The sequence below is a fragment of the Colias eurytheme genome, chromosome 16 (assembly GCF_061535395.1).
Source record: "Colias eurytheme isolate Ceu_HAF_F1 chromosome 16, ilColEury1 Martin Lab GWU primary, whole genome shotgun sequence".
Classification (NCBI taxonomy): Eukaryota; Metazoa; Arthropoda; class Insecta; order Lepidoptera; family Pieridae; genus Colias; species Colias eurytheme.
Genome location: NC_142995.1, coordinates 6,830,384 through 6,847,661, shown reverse-complemented (window position 1 = coordinate 6,847,661; position 17,278 = coordinate 6,830,384). Strand labels below are relative to the sequence as shown.

General features: G+C 35.8%; 2 protein-coding genes across 2 annotated transcripts in view; both read left to right on the top strand.

Moving 5' to 3' along the window:
* The window catches only part of Galphao (G protein alpha o subunit), a 34,120-nt gene extending 19,827 nt beyond the window's left edge, over window positions 1-14,293 (top strand). Inside the window, exons 5-8 of the mRNA XM_090110805.1 lie at window positions 8,550-8,678; window positions 9,289-9,418; window positions 9,978-10,131; window positions 11,016-14,293. Coding sequence (XP_089966931.1) covers window positions 8,550-8,678; window positions 9,289-9,418; window positions 9,978-10,131; window positions 11,016-11,203 — 601 coding nt within the window. The 3' untranslated portion in view covers window positions 11,204-14,293. The remainder of the gene's footprint in view (window positions 1-8,549; window positions 8,679-9,288; window positions 9,419-9,977; window positions 10,132-11,015) is intronic.
* Window positions 14,294-15,641: 1,348 nt separating this feature from the next.
* On the top strand, window positions 15,642-16,731 carry koko (cyclin Q). The gene is made up of 2 exons (XM_090110955.1): window positions 15,642-16,399; window positions 16,598-16,731. Exons 1-2 carry the CDS (start codon window positions 15,734-15,736, stop codon window positions 16,685-16,687), a joined length of 756 nt encoding a protein of 251 aa, XP_089967081.1. The 5' UTR covers window positions 15,642-15,733; the 3' UTR covers window positions 16,688-16,731.
* The last annotated feature ends 547 nt before the right edge of the window (window positions 16,732-17,278 follow it).

Genomic DNA, 17,278 nt, shown 5'->3' with positions numbered 1-17,278 from the left:
TAAAAATTTGAAAATTTCGGGAAAAACTGACTATCTTTGAAAGGCCACAGCTTAGTTGTTATAAGGTTTAGAGAGCTGCGGTTAGGCTTAAATTGTTGCAAATTTAATTATCTTTGTAATTTTGTTAATTACCTATCCTGCAAATGAAAAAGTATTATCCTTTTTATGATTTTATATGCCCTCAGTTTCAATTCTTTAAAAATCTATTTCTACCTTCTTTTTGTTTTTCAGATATTGTGAGTGAACTATTTGTCTCACAGACTTTGTTCTATGCTCTAATGAAAGAAAATTAAATGCACTACAACTTTATTATACGACTTTCTCATAGAACGAGCGGTTTTTGCCAATATTTTGGTTCAAACGGGAGCAAAACTAAAAATTTCAATATTTCCGGAAAAATGAACCATCTTCGAATGGCCACAGTTTAGTCGTTATAAGGTTTAGAGAGCTGCGGTTAGGCTTAAATTGTTGCAAATTTAATAACCTTAATTTATGTACTGAATCATACTTGTCGGAAACGCATAGTTTATGACTTTTAGAGCAAAAAGTGAAAAAAGTCCAAAATTTTCGCAGTTTATCACGTGGTGCGCAGCGAGCACAACTCTTTCGAAGTTGCAAATTGGGATTTACATCACCCTAACTGATCCAAACAACATACCAAAAATTCAAATCTACATCGTGCTTTGCGAATTTAGGGTTTTTTAGTGTCGATTTCTACTGGCCTATAGGTGGATAAGATCGATTTAAATATAAAATTTCGAGCTGTAAATGGAATTTTTCTTGTATTTCGTCGGATACAATGGGGCTTTAAATATGTACAATATGGCGGTCTTCTGATCATACATATAATTGGGGTTCCGACCCGGCTATCTTCCTAGCTTACAAATCCCTTTATCCTATGATAAGAGGAAATTGTCTGTGTTTTGTTTTGTAATAAACGTATGTATCCACATCTTATGCATATAAAAACTATTCCTATAGTGTTACCCAAGTTGTATTTTGAAATTATCGAGCACAGTCGTATTTAATGACATGTATTATGCAGCATTGCAGTTTTACATTATTATTATTTCCCAACCATCGATTGTGTTCAAACTGTTGGAAAATAGCTACTCATTGTAGTTTTCATGCGTAATACGCATGAGATTATGAAATATGTCTTATGAAAACACGCGATAACTTTCGTCCTCTGTTTTCATTATTTGTTTAAGATTACAGTCGACGTGTACATATACAATGGTTTAGAATTTTTTTTATTTAACTATGGAAATTGAAAGAGCTTTAATGGAATACGAGAGCTTGAAGAGGTATTATTCAGGACAGACACGTGTAGTGTGTGTGTGTGTGCGTATAGGGACATGGGGCTTGCATCCTCAATGGGGTGGCGACAGATTTACGCGCTGATCGCATGACGGTCGCGTTAATTTTCAACACTTGAGAGCGTTTACTTCTCGTACTACGCTATTGCGGCTAAAAACGTTTCTGAAGGGATAAACTGCGGTATTTTTGTATGAATTATGATATGGGCGGGTCTAATGTGGTATTATAGGTGTAACGTGTTATTTTCAGGAAGCGAACATGTAATTCATAAATTGGTTGCGTGTTGGCCAATAATGCTGAATTGGAGTATCCTTTAGTTTGATTGAGATTGCAAAACGTCGGTTGTGTATAATATGGATTGTGTCAAATCGGTTATGCGTAGAACAGAGTGGGTAAAGCAAATCGGGCTGGTCGGGGCGTAGCAGCGGAATCAAAGGCGAGGGATCGGCGTGCGGCGGCGCGGCGGGAGTATTGATCGGGCGTCACACGCGCGACCTGTTGCCGGGCTGCGACGCTCCAACGGCGCTCGGCTCGCATCTGCCGGCGCACGCCGCGCCGTTATTTGAATTTCCTATAGAAGCATTGTAATATCACGTTGGACGTTCATTGAAATTGAAGTAGGATGCAAAATTAAATTCTTGGAAGTTTGATAGAAAATTAAAAAAAAAAAAACGCTAGTTAATGCAGAAGAAGAACATTAATTATTAGCAATATTCCGTTTTAGTTAAGTTGCATTGTTGCGAAATTTATTATAATATGTACAAGCTAGAAAATCGTAATTATTGCATTGCGTTTTATAAATTGTCTTGAAAATGATGACTGCAGTCATGTGAAGAAATCAATGCCAAATAATCTATCTATAAAAATGTCTCAAGCTCATTTCAGAAACTAGATTTAACAAATTTTAATGCAATACTAAATTTTATTGAAGTTTTAATAAAATCGTACGTAGGTAGGTAAACACGAGAGTGCATATGTGAGGTACGAGTAGCTGAACGGTAAAACTGAAGTGCTATTTAAACTCGTTTCGGGGCGATGCGATGAAACCTGCAATTAAAACTTTGTATGCGCTCACTCAAAGGCTTTGCCCATGTATTATTAGATGCCATTAGTTGTACAGAACCTATGTATATAGGCAATAAATGAAGATAGAATAAGAACAAAAAATGCATGAATACTTTGTGAGCAAAATGGTTTCTGTTCTCTAAAAATTTAATAAGTAAAAGAACCGAGAAAGTCTGATAGCTCTGAAAGTTTAGGAATTTTTTATTTAAACTCGGGCTTGAAATGCATTCAACTATTCCTTTTATTTATTAGGTACTGCTGGGTATACCAGTAGCAGGTAGGTTGTACTTCTTTCAAGGGGGTAAGAAATGTCGACTCATGTTAAATTGTAGGTCAGTATTGATCAATCCTAATGCGTCTGCCTTTGAAGACTTCATTATTGAAAAAGTTTTAAGATTTAATGTTAAATTTAATAATGACGAAGCTTGTGTGGAAATAAAATATGCGAATGAGGAAACATTTCTTGCTGCAATTGTAAAGATTTCGTTACAAAAGCTTATGAGTTAAACATTCATTGCCTTCCCTCTTAACTCGGCAGATTCGGGAGAGTTATTTAATATTACGAGAAGAAGAGTTTGATATCAAATATTGGGGAAAACTCGCATATGTTTGCAGCGTGATCATTTTGACTGATCCGAATGTAATTCATCCTTGCCCACTGACCCATTTAATGTTGACAGTGTCTTGACGTCAGCGGCGGACTTGAGCGAAAAATTTCGTGCGTTGTGTACTCGTTAAGAAAATTTACGTCTACGTTTCTAACATTGATTTTATAGAGTTCCAATTATTTTCACTATTTTGGTAGTTAGATTCATACAATTCAAACAATGCAATGTTTTTGTAATTTGACACATTTTGGACGAAAACTCCATAATATCGTACAATTCTCTCGTCTCTAAAACAGCAGCAACTCCCCCAGATCTTTAACCAAAACAACAAACACAAGGCCAGAACGGTTACAATACTTAAGTAACGCGTTTAAACACATTTCCAACTTCACAGCACTACAGTGGAGGCTTAATAAGAAAGCGTCCCCGGCCTGGCACCGGGCCAAACGTTCTCCTGACATTGAACCCCCGACGCCACTCGAGCCTCGCCACGTTTCTCTTATTGTACTGTTTAAGATATAGCTCCCCTGTTATATAACACTGGGAGTGAAGATACGATACAAATAGGCACATAGCATGTTGATCATCACTACATAGTATAAAACAAAGTCGCATTCTCTGTCCCTATTTCCCTATGTCCCTATGTCCCTTTGTACGCTTAGATCTTTGAAACTACGCAACGGATTTTGATGCGGTTTTTTTTAATAGATAGAGTGATTCAAGAGGAAGGTTTATATGTATAATAACATCCATTAAATAGTGGAGAAGTACTGTTATTTTTGAGGTTTCTAATGTGATGTCGTAAATAATTACATTTCTTCCGCTTACATTGCAAACGCAGGCTGAACCCTACGAGTTTTATCAAAATAATGTACTAAGTATTGTACACATTGAAAAGGTCTACAGAAAAGTCCGCGATGGCATATGTCTATCTCTTATGGATAACCCACAATAACTTTTTTTTGTCATTTACTTTTTACGACAAATAATGGCTAATTTTCGATGCGATTTTAACCAATACAGCATTAATCCTTAACCAATTAAATACCTTGAATACATTGTTCATTTAATATAGATCTATATGGCCCTTTACACCGTATGATTTAAGTGAATATTTTCGAAGATATTACAGATTTAAAAATTGCGGGACGTACCGTTTGCGGCGGTACCGGCCGGCCGGGCCGCTATGTTACATATTATACAACGTTAAAAGTTTTTCTGTAGTGTATTTAGTATCAGCATTGCACCCGTGCGAAGCCGGGGCGGGTCGCTAGTAATATATATGCTGCTGTGTCATATGTGGCTAAAACTAATTTTGACCAACATTAATGAATGTTGCTTTGGATATGGATAGCATAAAGCAGGATTAGGATTTGGCCCCTTTTTAAGGCTTAAAGCCGTCCATTTGTAAGGTGTTAGGTGATTAAATTATTTCGTGTTTGACTCAAATTTTGACGTAATGATAACAATATTTATGAGGCATTTAATTTTTATTTAGGTGTAGTAATTAAGTAATTAAAATATTTCGGTATATTTTGTATTATAATCCTATTTACATATACCTAAATATGTAAAGGTTATAGAGATAATTTTACTTCTACAATAATAAGCAAGCAAGGTCTGAAATTTTAACAAGGTGGAAGAGTCACATAATTATCTTGCTCTGGATATAATGTGAAAACACCCAATTATTCTACGTTTTTGAAGCAACAAGCCCTGTTGCGCTTCCTGAACAAGTTGGCGTGATATCAATGTAGGTTTCATTATGAAGGTACCCACAGCAGATTTCATGGCAAACTGCCAACCTATCGATATCTTTAGTGGCCTATGGTACCGATATTTGATAGAGAACTTGGTGCAATATTCGGCTGATTAATTGCATGCCGCTTATGGGTTCTACCAAGCAGTAAATGCTAGGTAAAGGAATATAGTGGGACGTTTATACGTTCTTTTCATTTATTTTTATGAGATATAGTTTTTGCATCGTAGTTATTTTCATTTTTCAGTATGAATTCAGAAAGTTTTAATCAAAGTGCCTTTCAATGCAGCGAAATGTGCAGTGTGTATTTTCCATATTCTTAAAAGAATGTCTAATATAAAAATCATACGATTGAATAGTTGCGTTTAAATGGGCATTCATATTAATAAAAAGCTCGCGTGCCGAGGCGGCGTGGTTTTTCATTCGGGTCGCCGTTAGCCGTGCCGTGTCTACAGTCTGGCCTTACACGATTTAATATTCAAATATGAACTAGGCTGAGGAAAGTAAACCGCCGACTATCTGCAGTGTAATCTAAAACCTTTGCATTCACAATTTTGTGGAGATCTTTATTGTAGATTGCGGTTGTGTTTAAGTAAAGTCAAGGTGCGATATTATCAAGTTCGCAAAGTAAATAGGAAACGTGTTCCTTTTATTATGCATGATATTTAAATACAGTTTTCCTCATTAATGGGTTTACAGTAAATGTAAACTACGTCAAACTTATTCGTGGGTGCTTGTTAGATTATATTTACTGGAACATAGGAACATAAATATGTTCATACGAAACATTATCAAACAAACGTTCATTTTCCTTTTTTAGTATATTATGATTTGCTTTCTCAAACGGTGTTTAACAAGTCTATAATAAAAATTAAAAACCATTTGAGAAAGCGAAACCGTACATCCATCCATGCGCCGTGTTCTATAAAATTATGATGTTTCATCGCGAGTTTTTCCTTGAAACGAATTAAATGACTTTAAGCGAGATGATGCCATTGTGAGTCATTAATTCAGTTCCGTGACCCGGTGATATTGGGATAGTGCGATTCGCAGTGACGAATTGACCAATGGGAGACGGTGATCATGGAGTGAGTATTCACGTCTACATAACTCACCAATATGTACATATTGTATAATGTGAACTAAATAAGAATAGGAATGACCTTTGTGTGACAAGAGTCATCTGAAAAAATACGATTTGCCTAAAAATCCTTTTTGTATTTCATTAATAGTCCATTGAATAAAAAGTTCTAGAGTGCGTGAGTTAGTAACGTAAGATGTTTCTACGGAAACATGTCAAGAGTCCCTAGGTAATAAACATACTAAAACCCCGGGACACTAGGAGGAGCCCCGGAGTGGGGGGAGGGGGGGAATGGGTCCCTTTTTTTCATTTTTCGCTTAAATCTCAAAAACGGTACATGTTAGAGAAAAACTTTCAAGGAAAAGTTGAAAAGCCATAAAATTATCTACAAGTTGTACCTGAATCATTTTTTCCTATATCCTACCGTTTCTGAGTTATACGGCTGCGAATAGAAAAAAATGATTTAGGTACAACTTGTAGATAATTTTATGGCCTTTCAACTTTTCCTTGAAAGTTTTTCTCTAACATGTACCGTTTTTGAGATTTAAGCGAAAAATGAAAAAAAGGGACCCATTCCCCCCCTCCCCCCACTCCGGGGCTCCTCCTAGTGTCCCGGGGTTTTAGTATGTTTATTACCTAGGGACTCTTGACATGTTTTCGAAGAAACATCTTACGTTACTAACTCACGCACTCTAGACCCCCCTTGGAGGGACTCATTCAATGGACTATAATAGCTTATTTTATTTTGATTATTTTTACATCAAATTTAAATACAAACGTTTTAGCTGAACTCGATTCAAAAATTCGTGAATATCACATCTATGACGTCAAAATATGACGCTGAATCGATCCTAATCTTAGTTTGATTGCATAGTATGCAGTGCCAACACCAGTCTCTGTAGGTACTGACCAATGGGTGCTATTGATCGAGTTGTACACTCGTAATTATTTGATTTACACTGTGTATAGGATTGTGGTTAAATTGTCTACGTCAACGTGAAACGGTGAATCACCACTTGCAATTAGCTTTTTATTTGTGCGTTCAAAACATACTGTAAACACGGTTTTTATGTTGTTTGTAGCCTATTACCTACTCTTGCGTCTTGATTGAAGGAAAATTGCAATTGAATACAAAACTTTCTTTAATAAGAAGCAAATGAAGGTTAAGTCTAAAGATTTATCACCACATACATATATACAGGTTGACTCATTTAATTTTCAAACTAAGATAAATAGTCGCACGTTTTGCAGACGGCAAAAAACCGAGAACACGGGCATAAATCACCAGCTAGCTAAGATTAAGAATGTCAATGAAAGAAGCATCAAGCCTTGAATGAGCAAGCTGATTAAATATGTCTATGAATCGTTTGTGTCCAATTAAGGGTGGAACTAAAACGAGAAACCCGACCGAGGAATGTGACACGAGCCACGTACAATGTACATGCACTCGGTTATTATATATCGTGACTAAAGCAATCGACTTGATTATGCTAAATGCTAATAGCGGCCGATGCTTTGATGCTTTCGAGGGTCTGATATTGATTGTACTGCGAATGTATCTAACTATGTATCTGTATAACGGATAAGTTTGTAGATATTAGTAACGGAATTTCATATAGAAGTTAGATTCTTGGGCATGGTTTTATATGGTGATCTGACCGATGGGTGTTTCGGTAGAAGGTATTAAGGCATATATGAAAGCAAATTTTGATTTTTAATTTGAACAGTAGTCGCGTTATATTTGATTCTCGATCATTTGCAATTATTTCGGACAAAGGAATCGAACGATGACTTCGCATATAAATTGTCGCATAGGCAATTTTGTCTTCATATTTGGCCACAAGAGCCGATTCAAATTCTTATTTGTTCACGGCGTCGCACCGTTTCCGCTGTGCACAATATACGAATGATGCAAAACACAGTAAATGGGACACTGGTAATGTTGTAAATTCGATAGTTTGTATCCTTTATAGTTTACATTGTCATGTATGATGTATCCTTTTTTCAAACTGCTATAGATGTTGATCTTAATTTTCTTGAAGATGATAATAGTAAGGTCAATAATTATTTTGATCTATAAGAGATTTCAACTTAGAATTAAACGTTCAAAGATTCAAAATATAGGTGATATTTTAAGCAATCTATTCTCTATAATAGTAACCAAGCAGACGGACTACAAGTATCAGTTAGTATTCTATAAACAGGGGCAAATTGGATGTATGCAGAATATTGATTGACATCTCTACTGCGGCGCTATCTACACTCCAGTACTTGATTGAATGCGAGTGTAGGTTGAGACTTGAGAGCGATTCCGAGAAATAATTCCTTATCAATGTATCGTGTTTGCTATGCTAGTCTTGCGCATTCTTGAGCAAAATTTTAACTAGTCTTCTCACATAAATAAAGGAGAAGCTTGTCTATTATGTAATTTGAATATATGTTACAAGGTGATGTTGATTGTGTACTTTTACTGATTCGCACAATTTAACGTTTGTATTGGTGCCATGTATCGAAAGTGACAATTGACTATATGGACCTCTAATGAAATAGAACAAATTACACAGCAATACTTTCGGATAATGCATTTTAAGTGTTTTAATAATGACCGTTTCCTCCAATTTTACCCATCTGTGAGTTTTTGTATAGACATTTAAGGCTTTTTATTTATTTCATTATTTCATGAAATAGCTATAATATTGTTTTTCGTTGTCCACAGTTTCTTGGACGATCTGGACCGGTTAGGCGCCAGAGACTACCAACCCACCGAGCAAGACATCCTTAGGACCAGAGTCAAAACCACCGGTATCGTCGAAGTGCATTTCTCCTTCAAAAACCTCAATTTCAAGTAAGTTTCTTTAACATCAGAATAAGTAGAAGAAACAAAATTAATGCGCCAATTTTGCTATGCAACAAAAATAATATTATTTTACTATTCAAATATTCATACTTTTTTATACTGTATTGTATATATTATGTTAAATGATTAATATACAAAAACAAATGTGATTAATTATATGATGGTGCTACAGATTGTGCATAACTTAATAGCACGAGACTACAATTAATAATTACAAAATTGAATATTTATGAAAACAATTCCTAGGGACTCATTTATTAACCAATTAAACTGTAAAGTTGATCACTTAATGGTCCCTGTTCAAGTAGACCTTAATAATAGCCAAGTGTGGCATATTTTACCATGGTTTATGGTATAACCCAAAACAAATATGTAGCAGGAACAAAATTATGGCAATTATGATGATGGATACATGAATTAATGAAATGATCGAATGAAAAAAATCATAAACTCAACACAAACAGCGAAAGGCGATCTTATCGTTAGGCTGCGATCTACCAGGCAATCCTCATAATGAAAGGAAAACAAAAACCAACTGGCGGGTGAGCAAAAGTAAGTTGATGATGTTATTTATATTGATGATTATAATAATTTCTAGATTGTTCGACGTCGGCGGCCAACGGTCGGAGCGGAAGAAGTGGATCCACTGCTTCGAAGATGTGACCGCGATCATATTCTGCGTCGCCATGTCTGAATACGACCAGGTGTTGCACGAGGATGAGACAACGGTGATTATTTCCTTGGTTTTAACTTACTATTTGATTTGGTCAGTTTATACTTTAATATTTTATAGTATACAGTCAACTATAACTAATATGTACTTGAAAGATGTGACTAGTACAATAATGTGTTGAGTAATTTTTTAGACATGTTTAACCCTTACAGAAGATGGACAAATTGATAGTTGATCAAGAAAAAATGGACAGAAAAATAAAAAATATTGGATTGTAAAAGTAGTCACAAAGTTTAAAAGTATACTAATCTCAATGAATTTCGTTTTACAAGGTTCAGTCAGCAACATCACCTGTGTAATACCCGCATTAAATGCTATCTAATTTTATCCAAATTCGATCAATTAAGAGTAGCACAATTTTTGAGTGAAAGTGAAGAGTTATAGTATTAGTAGCATAGGATATCGTAATTTTGATTATAAAATTTCCGCAAAATTCTAAAACACATCCTCGTTAATGATAGCACAATATATCAATAACCATTTTGCCTGAAATAAATGTAATAAAATTAAAAATAAGACCTAAAATTAATCGCATTCGCTCCTCAAAATTCCAGAACCGCATGCAGGAGAGCTTGAAGCTGTTCGACTCGATCTGCAACAATAAGTGGTTCACGGACACCAGCATCATCCTGTTCCTGAACAAGAAGGATCTGTTCGAAGAGAAGATTCGCCGGTCACCACTCACCATCTGCTTCCCGGAGTACACCGGTACATGCTTTTGTTATTTTTACTTACTAATATTATTAATGTGAAATATTGTTTGTTACTCCTTCACACAACTGCAAAACCGATTTTCATTAATTTTGGCAACGTTTTTATCTCGTAAATCCCACGGGAACGGGAACTGTGCGAGTTTTTTCTATGACTAAACGGGCGAAGCTGCGGGTGAAAAGCTAGTATTTTATATGACAAATTTTGAATAATAAGCAATGTTTTTAAAACTAAGTTGGTTCTGAAGCTGATGATTAATATTTTATTTATTTCTGTATTATGATTTAAAAGTGCATCTAAAAGTACTTATCTCTGTGTGTGGTGTTATATGGTTATTGTTATCACTTTATTATGAGATAAAGGTAAAGATAACTTAGAATAATCAAATCAAGTAGAACTTGTATGAACGTCGAAAGTAGAATTTGTATTATCACACGGACAATAAACTGACGGACTGATAAAATTATTGTTTCATCAAATTAACTCTAATTAGAAAGTAGCATCACTACATAGTATGAGACAAAGTTGCTTCTTGCTGTCTATCTTTGTTATTTGTTTTTGCGTTTGCATTGCGTGCGTTTGAGTTTTTGACGTGACAACGTTTTATAATTCGATATAGCCGGCTGCACAAAAAACATGACTCATGCGGCGTTACCTCGCTCTGAGGCGTTCCATGTAAAACTTGAAGTGTAAGCGAGAGCGCGGAAAGAGCGACAAAGAAGCACAATCGAACGTTGTCACGTTCAACTATCGTCAGTAAACTGACTTTACAGACAACGAATTTTTTTTATTAAGATAGTGTTCTCGAGACAGGTTGAAGCGTATAATTTTGTAAGTTTTAAGCAATGCCGGCCTTCTATATAATGTGTATGTGTCCCCAGGTGCACAAGAGTACGGCGAGGCGGCTGCGTACATCCAGGCGCAGTTCGAGGCGAAGAACAAGTCCACCACGAAGGAGATCTACTGCCACATGACGTGCGCCACCGACACCAACAACATCCAGTTCGTGTTCGACGCCGTCACTGACGTCATCATCGCCAACAACCTGCGCGGCTGCGGCCTCTACTAGACACCACAGACTACACTAGTGGGAATCGACCATAGACAAGAACGACTTTTTTCCCGCCTGGATACCAGCAATTTTCACATTTATTTTTCCGCCCGGATACAAGCCCTTTTGATTTTATGGTCTTTTCAAAACCCGTTCGACGGCTATGTAAATTCTCACTAGGCCCAGTCCACTTGTACGATGATAGTGTCCGATGTTAATCATTTGTGCGACGATGTGACGTTTCGTTCGATTCAGTTGCAGTTTGGACACGATTCAGAGTACGTAGTGTCGCTCCGATGTAAGACGGAAGCATTTATTTGTATCGCCGTTAGTGTGCGGCGTGTATCTATACAAGGCCGCAGACGTATGTGTAAGCTTGAAGCCGACGCACGTCGCTTGGGCACGTGGCCCCCGCTACAGTGTGCGACTCACAGAACATATAAAAGAGGTTAGAATGGCAATAATTCGCCGTTCCTATAAGAACCGATGTCGCCTGTGGGTGTGGCCAAGTCCGCGCAAGTCCGCTTACGCACATATTTGCAATTTCAAATCTAGCCAATCATAGCGCCGCCCGATCACGCGATTTAAAATGGAACGAATCATACGCATGATGATGATGTGAGCAGTGCTCATATCCTTGGCGCGTCTGCCCCGCCTACAAGGCCTTTCTAACCTCTTTTATATGTTCTGTGGTGCGACTAGATCCGAATCGGTCCCCACTCTTTGTAATATATACCGTTTAGTTGGTTTCGCCCCCGGTTCGTTAGACATCTAGTGTTCGTAAAGTTTGGTGCTTATACCGTTCGCGGTCTAGTGGGCGCGGGGCCGTTATATACTCACTCTCTTACGGACCAATGCCAGATGGAACCAATGCTTAGCGCCGAGTGGAGTGCGCGACAGGCCTACTTACTGTTACGAATATCATTCCATTTAGAGTTGACTCGGTCACGATGAGATGATTTATTTTTTATAAACTTTTCGATGCACAACTGTAGCCGAGGTCGTCGTGAGATCGTTTCGTTTTTGCATTTTGTAGCGTTGTCGCGACGCCTATCTTAGTGTTTATTTAAGTTAAGTCACGTTAGCACAAAATGTTTATTCCTACGAGAGCATTAATCGTATATTCAATATACAATGTTTTAATAATTATTTTTTTGTGTTCATATTTTTTCTATATCACTTTACAATAACCATAAGGTGTAGCCGTTTAAGATCTACTCTTTGTAATCAATTATAAAATCGTTTTAGGTATTTATTTCGTGTAGCGTATTTATAAAGTTTCGGACGTGTATGATGTAACAGACGTATTTAATTTTATGGATAAGCGTAATCAACATTCACGGTCTCGTTAGTCGGAGATTATCATATGAACGTGTCGAACGGCAGTTGTACTGCGACACCGATCGGTTCTGTTCGCGCGATGTAAGATATGTGAGTATATAAACTTGTATACACTCGCGAATTGGCGTTAGCTCCATTATACATATATATACTATATAACATAATTTATTATTAATAATAAAATAAAAAAAATCTTACTTTTAAGCATTAGGACAGTAACTGTATCGATAAACGTTAATTAATAATGCGATTAGAAGGTAACCTTTACTATCGTCATAGTTAGGTCATTTTCATTTTATGTTTATTGAGTATGTAAAAAGTGATTACTTAAATGAAAATGTAACGCCTACGTGTGACCGCGCGGCCACTCCGAGCCGAGACCTCGGAACCAAAGATTTAATCGTTAAATACTTTAAGAACCTATCGATGTATCTTATAATTACTATCACTCGAGATCGATGTAACTACTATTTTTCGTAGATTCCACTTACTGATAATTAATTTGTTAATGAAAATTCGGGAGTGGCCCGCGACCCGAGCGTTCGTCGCTCGCTTGTTGCTAGGTAGGTTTTTTACTGTTATGTAACAATATGTGTATGTAAAACAAAACTAATAATTATAATTAGCGCAGTTATACATTTGATCCGAGATGTACGTTTAAGCTTCATTACATTTTAGACGGTCGGCCCGTCTGAATATCTTCATGTCTTTTAATGTGTTCCTCCGCTTATCATGTATGCTTTAAATTTCGAGTGAATGTGATGTAAATTTTGTACACTGCCGCCGATGTCGGTTCGCTCGGACAGTTTTTAGTTCGTAAGAGTTTGTCGGACACGCACACCGCTTTCGGTATCCCCACTGTACCTTAGCGGGTCAAACGCAACAACACCTCACTCCCATATCAATGTCCACTAAGCTCAAATTTACCAGATACGTGCTAAATCTTCTTATTCGAAGACTGAAATGTTGCCGCTCAAGAGTTCTAACGCTTTACTTAGGTTCGACGTACGGACGGACGGACGGGTGTGTGCATAGGTTTGATCGGTGTAGATGTTTTTAATATTACAGCATCTAAACCATGAACTCGCGACATTCAGTAAATTAAGTCTCGACGATCATCACATTGCTTGTTCATATTTGCCAAAGTTTAAGCTCACGTCATTACCTGTAATTCCTTAATGTTTTAATTACGTGTGACAATCGACGAGGCGGAGGCGTGGCGCTCGATGTCGAATATTATAATCTTATTATCGGTACTGATCAGAGTACAATGTGAAATCTTTAGAATTGATGAACATTTACTTCTAGCGCATATGAGAGCCGCTAGGTGTTCCACTACTCGAGTGCGGTGCGTTAGCGCATTGGCTACTGACTAAATCTCTGTACGAGCACTACGCGTGTTCGTACTCGAGAAACATTCAACCAGCTAAAATTAAATAAAACGCCTGGCGGTTCAGTAAATTGAACAAATGTTTAAGGAAATAAAGTTTTTAGTCACTAGTGGGTAATTTTTGAATGTGATTCAATCTTATCTTTATTTTTCTATATGGAGTGACTTTGTTAATTTCTTTATGTTTCAAATTATTTTTTGTAATGCATTTAATGAAAGCGATGTATTTAACCAACGATGTAATTAAACAATATTTTCTCTTTTGTATCTCATCTGCACTGGTATTTTTTATTGAATTTACTATAAATGTACTTTTAAGTGTATAATTTTAAATAATTACTGAAAATGATTATATTCTAATTTTTATGTTCAAATAATTTTGTTTGTTTTATTTAAACAACCTAGACCCTGTCCTTACTTTAATAAGATATTTTATTTATTATGTTATACACAATACAGAGAAATAGGCTAAAGATGGAAATGAGCCCTTATGATAAAGAAAGGTGAATATTAATTATACAAATAAATTCAGGACACAACCATAAAAATTTTCTTTAATCTGTAGCTGTATTCGCAAAATCCCAAAACATCTACTGTTGGACCGATTACAAAGACCATCAGGAATCATGAAATTATCATTCTTTGTTTTGCAAAAATGTTCTTATGGATGGAATTATATAAATTAAAGTTTTCGTCTAGACTATCGTTCGCTAGGCACCGCTAGTATTAACGGCTAGATTAATCATTTTATAAACAAAAATTGGGATCGTTAAAAGACCTTTGTAGTCAGAGAGGTAGTACAATGTAAAACGGTCTTTTTCACTATTAAAAAAATATGTAATAAATGTAATTACAATTTTATTTATAAATTACAATTCGTCTTTATAACACAGGAATGAGGAAACAGATAATGGGGATAAAAAATGCAAGTAGAACATTTTTAAGAATAGTGAAAAATTACGAGGCAGAATTCGAAAAAAAATCAATAAAAGTAAAAGTGGTACCCAAGAAGCTTATATCTAATACACTGGAGATTGCACTATGACCATTAAATTGTAACAAGAAAATATGACGTTGAATGACGTCTGTATGTTTTTTTATCCCTTTCACACCAACTTGGCATAGGTTTATTGCTCTGAGGGCAAGTATGTTTTTTTATCCCTTTCACACCAACTTGGCAAGTTGGTGTGAAAGGGATAAAAAAACATACAGGCGTCATTCAACGTCATATTTTCTTGTTACAATTTAATGGTCATAGTGCAATCTCCAGTGTATTACATATAAGCTTCTTGGTGGTACCATAAGGAATATTTTTTTATAGTAGCATTGACGATAAGTCAACATGATAGCAACACTTGATAAAATTTATTTGTAGCCTTTTTATAGCTGAATTTTTAATTTTAAATAGTATAACACAACAAAATTTATTGCGGGCTAAGCTGTGGGGCTAAGATACCAGTCATATATTTTACTTTGAAATCGTTGTTCTAGACTTAGGGAAACTTATATAAAAAATAAAAATATGCACATATACACACTAACAATAATAAAATATACAATGAACTTAATACTCTGGTTTGATAAGATTATTTAAATCTGATTTAAATTGTATAAATTTGTCATGCCGCTTGATCGTCTATGCGATCCATTATATTTGTAACAATCCATTAACCATAATCCAATAGCAAACATACTCTGTGTTGTTTATTATTTGTTGACTGTTGTCACTTGTCTATGAATAACCTGTAAAGTGCAAGAATCAATAATCGTAAACAAATTTAAATAATTCATATCATAGTTTAAAGACGATTTCCATAATGAAAGACGTAATCGATGTGATGGCCCTACAAAATAACAGGCGTGAAAAACGCCTACCTGATTATCGTAGTGCTCCAAGTCATAGTTTAGCAACAAACTTCATATTTGAATGCGGCATCAAGCTTGGTTTACAGCCGGCAACAATTGCTACAGCAGCGATATTTTACCACAAATTCTTTAAAGAGGCTGATAAAAATGATTACGATTGTTACGTTGTTTGCACAGCATGTCTTTGTGTCGCCGGAAAGTCGCGCGATGAGCCGGTGAGGCCCAGAGATGCAGTGAATGTAGCACACAATTCAATCAATCGCGGAGCTGGTCCCTTGGAATTAGGAGATGAATACTGGTCGTGGAGAGGAGCTGTAGCGCAAGCAGAATTATTGGTGTTGCGTTTGCTCGGTTTTAATTTAGAAACTCCATCCCCACACAAGTATCTGTTACATTATTTGCGATCTCTACAAGAATGGTTCCCGTCGTCCCAGTGGCGCGGGGCTCCGATTGCCCGCACAGCAATGGCATTCCTTCAAGACTTCCATCATTCCCCTCACGTATTAGATTACAGAGCTCCACATACAGCAGTGGCATGTCTGACTCTAGCTCTTCATGCTTTGGGTGTCTCTGTGCCGTTAGCAGCGACATTGGATGATGATTCAGCATGGTATTCTGTAAGTAGTGCACTGAACAATAAGGAATTGAAATGTATGAATTTGTTGTTTGGCAAGTTTGTTTATGCCGAATTTTGAAGTAGCTTTTTGTGAGATCTTTCATACCTAATTGAAGTTAATTCAATGTGAGTGTAATTTAGTTATAGTGTGGGCTGATGTTCTATTTGATTACATTAACATGTACTAATAATTTTCTAGGTTTTTACTAAGGATTTGCCGAAGGAGAAGAATTGGGAGATAATGGAGAAAATTATGCAAGTGTATAGCAGGGAACCTGAACCAATATGATTTATTTAGTATAATAATTTTAGAATAAATGACTTATTTTATGATTTTTGTCTTTTATTTAACCACTCATAAAAATCAGGATTTATGTTTTGTGAACAGTAAAAGCCTTCTATTTCCTAAACATTTGATGATATTAGATAATGCAAATTTGAACTGAATTTAACTTAAGTACTCAATCAAGATTAAGATTTCATTTCTTTTCATTATTTATTTATTCAAAGGAATAAAAAGTGCCTTGGGCACTTCTTCATATTAATTTATGTATTTGCCTTATGTACTTAGATATGATTTGAATTATCGCCTAAATATGAATATTTATTCATATACTTAATGAATTGAGTATCTTTATGAAAATATTCCTATGTTGTCTTTAACCTTTGATCATTAAAAGCAATAAATACACAATCCTTTACAAAATGAACTTTTTCAAATGATTTTTTTTAATTGTTTATGTACCTAGTTAGTATAATAGTTGTTTCCAGTTACATATTACTCTACAAGATTCCTTAATTTTTTAGTTAGCATTGCAGTACATCTAAGGATACATTTTTATAACTACAGTTACAAAAATTTGCACACTGAAGAATATTG

Bases quoted from the DNA above. Each gene is read 5' to 3' on its own strand.
- koko (XM_090110955.1), top strand. From the start codon at position 15,734: ATGAAAGACGTAATCGATGTGATGGCCCTACAAAATAACAGGCGTGAA. The intron at 16,400-16,597 runs GTAAGTAGTGCA...ATAATTTTCTAG, and splicing joins ATGATTCAGCATGGTATTCT to GTTTTTACTAAGGATTTGCC.